Source organism: Solanum stenotomum, chromosome 8, assembly GCF_019186545.1.
Source record: "Solanum stenotomum isolate F172 chromosome 8, ASM1918654v1, whole genome shotgun sequence".
Classification (NCBI taxonomy): domain Eukaryota; kingdom Viridiplantae; phylum Streptophyta; class Magnoliopsida; order Solanales; family Solanaceae; genus Solanum; species Solanum stenotomum.
In genome coordinates, this window is record NC_064289.1 from 16,328,577 (window position 1) to 16,339,563 (window position 10,987).

Here is a 10,987-nt window from a genome sequence, read left to right on the forward strand (position 1 = left end):
ACTTGAAAGGTACTGAGCATGCAGGATAGAGTAAAGCTGAAATAACATATAACTGAACAAAGCAATAAAGCAATGAAATAATATGAACATGATATAGATACTGAAAATATTGAATACTGAGCAAACTGATGCAATGATCAAATTTATAACATGCTGAGACTGAATACTAACTGTACTGAAATATGGTCAATGCAATAGAGTCTGACTGAACTGTGGGAGCTACTAATAACCGACATAAAACCACATGAGCTAAATGTGGAGTCCGATGTATACGCCCCATCGAGATGACCCAATATACCCTGCCAAAGGTATAGAGGCATGCTGACGTGATCACTAAACTGATGTTGCCCACTGAGGGGACTTACACCTACGTGGCTTGTAGTTTTGGGACTATATGGGTACGTTGAACCCTAGTCCAACTCGGTATTATGCTACTCCCAATGAATTAAGTGGTTAACTGGTTATGACTGAATTTTTGTAAATACTGGATAGCTCGAAACTGAACATGCAAACTGAGAATGCAACAATTAATCTGATAATGATGCATTCATAAACTGTGACATGTAAAACCGAATACTGAAATATCTGACCTAGCATGTGTAATTCAAGAACTAAAGAAATACATGATGATCTGCTGTAATTCTAGAAACCCTAGGTCTGTTCATAATCATGGAATCAAGAATCTGACTGAATTCTAGAGACCTAATGGGCGAAAGGAACCCACTAGTGAAATCTCACATACCTAGTGACGAATTGCACGGAGAAATCTTTCGATTTCGGGGTTGGAATTGATGGAACCTTGCTGCGTTCTTGAACTAGGGTTCTTGACTTCTCTTCTCCTTTTAGCATTCTAATTTTTCTAAGTTTGATTAATGATTTGACTTAGGTAAGTTCTAGTTATGTTTCTAGGCTTAAACTGATTAAAACCTTATGATTTAGGGTCTAAACGACGTATCTTAGGGGTTAAACGAAATAGAAAAAGACCAAAAGACCCCTGAATTAACTGCTGTCGGAGTGACCTACGGATTGGACCTACGGGCCGTAGGTCAATCTACGGTCCGTAGATTGTGTCCGTAAGTTAAGCCTGCTCGACAGGCCTTCACTAAAACGAGCATAACGTTTTACTTAAAGGTCAGAATTTAGCAAACTCGCTGTCGTTGGAAAGATAATTCAATTATCTATCATATCATAGGTCATGGGACACCTAATTCATTTTATGCTAAAAGTTATAACCATATGAAGTTGACTTAACCACAATTTTCATCTAACTGACTGTTGACCCTCATTTACGGTCAGACCTACGGATCGTGCATCGAATGACGATCCGTGCTGGTCGACCGTAGTTTGTGTCAGAGGCTGGGTAAGGGAAGTCTCGACCCACGGACCGTGGTCTGATCTACGGACCGTGGGTCTGTCCGGTAGTCGGGATTTAGCCAATTTTCTGAGCTGGTTTGGGGAGGGATTGCAGTGGTGAATCACGGACCACCAGCACGGGCCGTGGTCTGACCTACGGTCCGTGGATAGTGACCGTAAGTTGCACCTGCAACTTCTCAAAATCTGCATTTTTGTTCCGTTTCGAATACGGGGTGTTACAATTAGGTTAGGGTTTCAGATTTTTGTTCACAAAGGGTTTCACTCTTCACTATTTTTCGGTCACCTCCGCCTGAAATCCGGCGAAGTTTCGGCAACCCAAAACCCTGTTTCCTTTTACCATTTTCGACGAACATCAACTCCGGCTAAACAACAACCAAAACAACTCTAAGTTCTCTCTAAATTCCACCTCCAAACCTCACTGCCAGATCACACCTCACCAAACAACCATCTCCATCGGTCAGCAACTCAACGGAGAAATCATCTCCGGTGAAACCCCGAACATCCACTAGTCCCCATCCCCTTTTTCTTTGACGATTCACTTCATTTTGCAGGTATTTTAGCAAACCCGCGCCGCTGCTGCTCAAAGCTCCGACAAACAACAAACCACCAGCTCACACCACCATTGCCTCCCCGTTTCTCCATTTTTTCCAGACCCCAAACCCCATCTCCATTCGCCACATTTTCTGAAACAAGCTCCAAACGAGCTCACCAAAAAAACCACCAGAAGCCCGCTGCTACCAGTGACAACACCCCCTCTTCTCCGACAAGCTCACACAACTAACAAACTCTGTTTTCTCTGACAGAAAGCTAGCCAACCAAACCCCCAAATCAACCAGAAACCAGTCCCAAGACCCACAACCCAAATATCCTCATTTTTTGGGTAAACAACCGAGCTCCAAGCAGTCATCTCCGACCCAAAATCACTAGATCTCACTCCAAACCGGTCAACAACAACAAGAGAGCACTGCCGGAAGGACCACCTGGAAGCTTTGAGCTACAAGATTTAACAATCAATGAACTCACTCACTAGTTCAAATCAGCAACACAACACTGTCAATTCCAGCAAATGGGTAAGCCTCTTTATTTTTATCTTTTGCTATTTTACTTTGTTTATTTTTTGCGCTTTAGATTTGGCCGGTGTTATTATCATTTCTTGTTTTTCTTTGATAAAGTTCTGATTAGCTGTGTTAATATTTTTACCATGTTATTTTGTTTTGATTGTTTATTCACGATTTTTTGTATTGGTTTACTGTGTGTTTTGCCTCTTATATGGTTATGCTTTGAATTTTTTTATTTAAAACAAAATATCTAGTGGTTAAGGAATTTTCTCAAGTGTGATATCATTCTCTATTAATTGATGTGTCACTATGATAAGTTGCTATTAATTATATTTCATATTGTTTCATGTAGTTGCCTCAATCGGTCAGGTTACATTTATTATAGTTTAGTTTCTATTGTTTTTATCCAAGTTTTTACTTATTTTTTAATCTATTAGAGTTTCAATTCTCAAATTAGTTCTTGGTTGATTTTTTTGTTATGTATTGATTGTTTTCTTATTAAGTGTTTGTTTGTTCTTATCTTTAAATATTTCTTTAAAATAGTTTATTTATTCTTCTTCCAGTGCTGTAGTAATTAGCTTACACATTACAAGTTAAATGGCCAATGAGAAAATTTCTCCGTCGATTTTGGTAGCCTCCTTATTTTAGAAAATGAAAATTTAGTTCATGTTTATATTCTTTATATGTTAAAATTGACGGATGAAGAAATTACCGTCGATTTTCAAGGCTTTCCATGTTAATAAGACGGATGTTTATTTTCAAGTTATTGTTTAATTCATTTATTTTTAGTCATATTTATTTGGTACTAACATTTTTACTAAGTGTCATTATAGGTATCCGGAGTTGCTTCTCATTGAAGCTAATCGAATGGAATTCAAATTATATTTTTATTCGTTATTGTGTATATTATCGATGTTAGGCAAATCTTAGGCCGTTTATTAAATTATTGTTTTATTTTATTACTTGTGTATATTGCATGATTGTTATACTCATATACTATATCCTCCTTAATTTGAAAAAAATGAATTCAGCCGGGACCCACAGTTGTAGATTTTGAAGGATGCTTAACACCTTTCCTTCAGAATAACTTGAATCCCTTACCTAGAATATCTTGGTTTCGTAGATCATTTAATTGGTTTCCTAGTTGTTTCTAAAATTAGGTGGCGACTCTTTTAAAATTCGTTTATTCTTAAAATTCTTTTAAAATTGATTCAATTGTTCATTTTTTGAGTCACCGCGACGTTTCTCCTTATTTGAATAAAGTGGGGATGTAAATAGTAATTATATTTTGATTGTTCACTTTTGTAGGTTCAAAGAATATCCAAACATGAAACTAAAGAATAAAAGAAGACATAAAATTACCAATGAATTTGTTTCAAATTTTTAAAAAAACACCTTAACTTTGAGGACGTCCTATCACCCCACAAAAGTGTTGAATATTTTTGTAAAAGGACCATTTTGACCCATTTTTTCATTATGTTTGTGATCACGCACATCATGTGCGTGAAGGTTCGTTTTTAATGCCAAAAATCAACTAAAAGCTACCACATTTAAGTTATTTTCTTTATTAATTATTTACTCCATTCAAATTCATCATCTTCCCTTACAAAAGAGTCACATGTATTCTATGATGAACTGATGAAATAAACTCAATAAGGTAGGAATTCGTTTTAATTTCCAATCGAAAAACCTAATTTAAAGTTGTCCGAGGTTTCATTTCTTCTTAATTTCGTTTAGTTTTGAGAACCCAAAAATCAAACCAAACTCTCAAATCAGTTGTTTTTTCGGGAGGATCAACATCGACCTAAAACTTGCCAACTTTTGAACTTTGATCGGCGGCGTCATCGTCGGGGTCACAAAATGTTTTCGAGACTTGTCCATTGAAGCTCGGGTTTTATCAAGCCATGGTTTGAAAACAATCCCAATCGCCAACCACTCAAAAGACATGGCTCCAAATACCACTATTATTGATTTCAACGAATTATTCTTCGCCATTGAAACTCAAGCAGCTTTTCCGATATACTTGCCGATGAGGGTTTTAGTTTGCAGCTGAAACGATTTGCTATTGTTACTATTCTAACCTCAATTTATTGTTTACTCCGCTAGTTCTCCAAGAATTTTGACCAACAAACATCAAAATTGTAGGAGATGATCTTCAACAATGCCTATGATTGAAGAAAATGATGAGAGAAACTAAGAAATGAAAAATGGAGAACAAGAGTTTTCTTTTTTGAAACGATTTGGGTCGGGTCGGGTTTGAAGAAATTAATTTAAATTAAATTAAATTAATAAAAAGAGTGAGCACCACGCGTCTATTCACAGTAGAGAAAATGGGTCAAAATGATCATCTTAGAAAGATATTCAATACTTTTGTGGGGTAATAGGATGTCCTCTAAGTTAAGGTGTCTTTATGAAAATTCGAAATAACTTTAGTGGTGACTTTATGTCTTTTCTCAAAAAAAGGAATTAGTCTAAATCTTATCATAATTCATATGTCTATGCAATCCTGGCAACGTTTCTCAAAAATATTTTGATTTTTTTTCTTTTTTCTTTTTTTGTTTTAATTTCTTTTAAGAGACAGCATCAAAAACCTTCCTTCAATTTCAAGAAAACTTTATTATAATTATTTTTTATCTTCCCAAAAGAAAGTTCCGTCCACTTTTAGTTATCGTTCTCCTTTTCTAGAATTAAATTATAAAAAAATTGATTAAGATTTTATTATGTATTTTTCATCATATTAATTTGAATATTTAAAATTTTTTATTTAAAATATTAAATTAGTATAACCTAATTTAACTTTAAAAATTAATTAAATTGACTATTACATTAATTTGTTTTTTTTTTAAAATTAAATATTTAAAATTATATAAAAAATACTCTAAATTACAATTTTTAACATATTAATATAATAAAAAAATATTATAAAATATTAGTTAAATTCTTATAATTTGATTCTTAAAAAAAATGACATTTAAAAAATGGACGGCTGGAGTAATAATACTCCAAAAGCTTACTATAAATGTTTGAAAATCCCAAAATTACTACTCACAGTAATCAAAATCACTTCTCTTTTGCTCTGCAGACTGCAAACAGAGCGCAGAAATTACGATACTCGAAGTCCGATGGCGACTCGTTTCCCGGCAACTACTCACTCACGCGTCGTCGCGGCAAGCTCCGGCGAACCCAAAGTAGAATACCCATTTTCCGTTTCGACCAGAAAATGGCAAGTAGTAACAGAAAGGAGAAGGAAGAGTTCAAGAATCAAAGCTACAGATTCAGATTCATTCTTGGAAATGTGGAAGAGAGCAATGGAACGTGAGAGAAAGTCAGCTGAGTTCAAAAGAATAGCTGAGAACATTGCTCCTCCTGAAGTGGAAGAAAGCCCTGAGATATTGGAGAAGAAGACCGAGGAATTCAACAAGATTCTTCAAGTTTCTCCTGAAGAAAGAGATAAAGTTCAAAGTATGCAGATCATTGATCGTGCTGCTGCTGCCCTTGCTGCCGCCAAAGCATTGATTAAGGAGAATCCATTGCCCCGAAAGGACGATGATGAGGCTGATAAAAATAACAAACAAGGTAACTTCCTTTCTTCTTTCATTATTTTTCTCTTATCAAATCTTTAAGATTATATGTACCCAGAAATCAAAATAATTGTAAAAATGTTTATAACTGGTGCCTATGGTTATCAGTTATTTTTAATACAAAATGGATTTAGAAGAACTGCTTGTTAGAAAAGTGTATAAATTCAGTGTGATAGAATTGTTTGTAATCTTAACATTGCTTTTATTATGCTCTTGGTCTAGAATATCAAGTCGTGATTTACGACATTGATCCTGTAGTTAGGAAGTGAATGATTTGTTGCCTTTTCTTGAGAGCTTGAAGGGAAAGGCTCCAGGGACTACTTAAGTGTGTACAAGGGAAAAAGAAGTTAAAGATAAATGGCTATATGACATACTCCTGTCTGATACTTGGGAGATTTTTTCCCTTTTTTGATAGATTTCTCTTTCGAGGTCTGGAGGAATTTTTATCTTCCATGTTGGGATGTGTATTTATTAGTTGTGGTCATGGAGATTATCTTAAACTTGGATTGGATGCAGGGCACTTGATTATGTTCTCAATAAAGTTCTTTCAATGAGTAACACTACTATAAGACTATACACGTTTGCATATCTATTCTGAAATTTGTTGAGAATTGATCTATACGAGTTGCCATTTCTTCTTTCGACTCCTATTGTGTTGTTCTGTTGGTTGGATGTAAGACAAGGATAATGATGATGTATCTGGGTGACATGATTCAATAAACATTTGGTTCCAATGAAATAAACACAAATAAGCTTGCGATGGTTGGCATCGCCAAGGGACGGGAACAGCTTGCGGGCTTTACCTGGACATAAACACAAATAAGCTTTTGATTGACATGGAACTTCGAGTGAGCCTAATTTTTTTCTTTCAGTGTCCAAGTGTTTTGCCTCATTAGTGTAAAGTAAAAGGCTATCGTCAACATCCCAAGCCCATCTGGATGAGTAAAATGAAATACAAGAACCTTTTATGCTTTGTGCTACCCTGCTCCTTTTCCGTATTATCCCCCTTTACACTGCAGAAAAAACCTTTTTTCCTTTCAAGAATTATGGCCTTTAATGGTTCAAGGAGAACCTCTGATCTCATTTCATTATGCTATTATAGCTCTGTTACGATTCCATATTCCGTATCTCTGTACTTTAATGGTACACATTTAATGATTTTACCTTATCTTATCAAAAAAAGCTCTGTATAGTTCCTCTTTGTGCAGCATAATTGAAGTGCTTCTAATAGATAAAGCATCTTCAATCTCAAATTTGAATAGAGTGGATCTGTCTTGCTCTCCAAGATATTAATACACTACGTCGAACTTTAATCCAATTGTTCTATGAGGTTGCCGTACACAAGTATATATATCTTTTAGCTGTAATGTTTTCTTATGTATGGTAGTTGCACTCCACAAATTTGAGAATTGAAATATTATTTTCTCCAATCTTCTACTCCAGTGCTATTATAAAGTGGCTCAATCATGATCTTTGTTCTTGATCAGGAGCGACGGGAAATGTCATTTCCATTGTGCCTCGATCTGGAACTATGATGGGAACACCAGGTCCAAGCTTCTGGTCCTGGACACCTCCTTCAGACAGTTCTTTTGATGACATTCAGATGAAGTCAGATGTCTCTCTGTCTCCAGACCCACCAAGCCCTGTTATAGAGAAAGAACGATCTCCAGATTTTCTATCTATCCCATTTCAGAGTGCTAGGATTGATAGAAAACATAGTCCTCCTCTTCCACCGCTTCAGTCACATTTGGAGGTTGAAAATTTGGAAGATTCCAGCTCAACACCTGAGATACCTCACCAGGTGGAGGAACGTGAACTTGGCATTCTGTTCTCTGCAAATGCAGCGGAAGCAGCTTATGCCCTTCAGCAGGAAAACGAGGCATCATCCGAGGGAATCAGTCCTGATGGATCAAGATGGTGGAAGGAGACCGGGACTGAACGACGACCTGATGGGGTGGTCTGCAAGTGGACGCTAACCAGGGGCATTAGTGCTGACAAAACTGTTGAATGGGAAGACAAGTATTGGGAAGCTGCTGATGAATTTGGTCATAAGGAACTAGGTTCTGAGAAGTCAGGACGAGATGCTGCTGGAAATGTATGGCATGAGTTCTGGAAAGAATCAATGTGGCAGGTCAGACTTCCTGTTCTTAATCATCATGATACTCATAAGTTCTCTTTTGTGTTAGTTGTTGTTCTAGAATTTATGAGTTTAACTGCAAGACTGCTTTCTATTAGCTGACTGAAGTGAGAAGAAGGAAGATTTAAAGAGAAAGAGGCGAAAGAGGCCGGGGAGGAGGGTATATAGAGGAAAACACTGAAAAAATAGAGAATGTAAAATTCCAAAGAGGCCGGGGAGGAGGCTATATAGAGGAAAACACTGAAAAAATAGAGAATGTAAAATTCCTTTGTCATAACTTCTTTCCTTAAAGTTCTTAGATGCTTTTGGCGAGACAAGGTGTGATCTAATGACGCCTATTTTCTAATTATTGAACTACAGAAAAGCACAGAAAATATTGACTTTAACAAAATCATTGAAATTAATGTTTCCAAGTCTCTATACTTCAGGCATTGATGGCAACTGTCGGTCACTTGCTTGATTGGTGAAGAGTTGAATCATAGTATAATTATAGTCGTGATAATATGATGGTGTTTTTTACCACCCTCTTCTGGGTGACTAAATGCTATTGAACTGAACATTGTATATGTGCTCCTATTTCTTCTTTTTCTTGTTTTCTGTCTTCTTATCTCTGTGTGAATTCCATTCCTAACATTCTAAATGACGAAGAAATGTGCTGCTGTATATATACTTCTGGTTAACAATCGTTGTTTCTTGGAAAAATGGCCTATGAATGGGGTTTGAGAAACTATGAGATAACTTTATCTATCCTGAGACACATTGTGTATCTTCTCTTATTTTCTCTTTATTGTGGCTCTGTGCAGAGTGGTGGGCTTGTCCACATGGAGAAAACTGCAGATAAGTGGGGAAGGAATAATAAAGGTGAGGAGTGGCATGAGAAATGGTGGGAGCACTATGGTGCTGGTGGCCAAGCGGAGAAATGGGCCCATAAGTGGTGCAGCATTGATCCAAATGCACCCCTTGATGCTGGTCATGCTCATGTTTGGCACGAAAGGTAATAAGATCTTCGTATTCTATTTTCCAAGTTAAAACTCTTAGTTCATATGTGCACTCACGTAACTAGCATTGAGTTTACCATTTATGGAAACCACCTTTTCTTTCTTCAGTAGTCATTTACTTCTGCTTTTGGTATTTGGAAGCATTTCTCTGGCATCCTCTGTTGTTTTCGAGCTTCGACATCTTCTGACTATTCCAGTCAGAGGGTATTGTCGCATTCTTCCATAAAGTTTGATGTTTGAAGCACTGAAGTTTGAATAGACTTTTCTTGTAATGAACCTGGTATGAAGTGAAAGCTTACCCTGCCATCTCTCACCTATCAAAAGAATAAAAAAGAAGCTATACATACCCTGCCATCTCTGAGATTGTTTCTCCTGAATGCTGTCGTACACTTATCATTGGCCATGAGAGTGGCAGGGTTGGAGCATGCTTGCCAACTTTTAGAACTTTGGGATGCTTATATTTTCTATAATACAAACGATCTTCATATTATATTAAGGGTTTCCTTACCCATTTGGCAGGTGGGGTGAGAAGTATGATGGAAAAGGCGGCAGCATAAAATATACTGATAAATGGGCCGAGCGCTTTGAAGGAGATGGTTGGTCAAAATGGGGTGATAAATGGGACGAGAACTTTGATCTAAATGGACATGGCGTGAAGCAAGGGGAGACATGGTGGGCAGGAAAACATGGAGAACGTTGGAATCGTACTTGGGGAGAGGGCCACAATGGTTCAGGATGGGTGCACAAGTATGGAAAGAGCAGCGATGGGGAGCACTGGGACACTCATGTAAACGAAGAAACATGGTATGAGAGATTCCCTCATTTTGGTTTCTTCCATTGTTTTCAGAATTCAGTCCAACTCCGTGAAGTCAAGAGACCTTCTGATTGGCCATGAGGAGTATTCACTCATTCATTCTCGAAATAGAACATATTATCAGTTCGTTCAGTTTATCAAGCTATTATAAAAAGTGCTGTGACAAATATAAGTTCAGCTGCGTATGATTAGTAATACTCAGGAGCTAATATTGCCTATGGAATCTCCTCCTGTGTCACTTGAAGCTAATGATAGTTACGAAATGTAGTTGCGGTTGTTAAATGTTAGTTGTGAAATAGTAGCTGTTTGCATAAGTGATGTTAGTTGTTCCAAATTCTTATTCTTTTTTTTTTTTCAATTTTTTTTATTGGATATAAATTTATTTAAAAAATTGTTTGAGATTATATTGGATTTAAACTATATTAGTTCAAATAAATATTGTGAACTAATACAATTGAATTAATCATTTAAGTTTAATAAATATAGATTTAATTAAAATTCAATTTTTATTAGGCTAATCCATTGATTTGGGCCACAAATGAAGATCCAACTTTGCTTCATATGTCATTTTATTCTAAAGGCCTAATTTAGTGTCATGTATCAAATGATGTGATATGTCAAATCAAATAAAAAAAGACAATTTAATCATGTCACATATCAAAATAAACTATAATTTAAAATTGAATAACCTCTGATAATCCTAATAATTGAAATTGAACTAGCATCGCACAATCCTCTAAAAATTTGATGTCTGCGGAAACAAAGATGGGGAGTAAAATTGTAGTGTGTAGTGTATATGTTGATGATTTTAAAAAAGAAGGATGAAATCTTCCAAAATATTAAGGGCCTGTTTGGAAGGCCACAATGGAATTGAGAATTGATGTAATTGGTGTAATTACTCTCTTTGTCATGTTTGGTAGACCAAGTAATTACTTGGTAAGAGGGGAGTTGGATGTAATTGAAGGGGTGTAATTACACTCCTCAATTCCCAAGGGAGGGTAAAGAATTGAGTGTAATTACACCAT

The 10,987-nt window shown here is 36.3% G+C and overlaps 1 protein-coding gene across 1 annotated transcript; it reads left to right on the forward strand.

The window, feature by feature from the left end:
* Positions 1-5,478: 5,478 nt before the first annotated feature.
* Positions 5,479-10,353, forward strand: LOC125874410 (uncharacterized). The gene is made up of 4 exons (XM_049555294.1): positions 5,479-6,008; positions 7,501-8,144; positions 8,954-9,144; positions 9,668-10,353. Exons 1-4 carry the CDS (start codon positions 5,555-5,557, stop codon positions 10,041-10,043), a joined length of 1,665 nt encoding a protein of 554 aa, XP_049411251.1. The 5' UTR covers positions 5,479-5,554; the 3' UTR covers positions 10,044-10,353.
* The last annotated feature ends 634 nt before the right edge of the window (positions 10,354-10,987 follow it).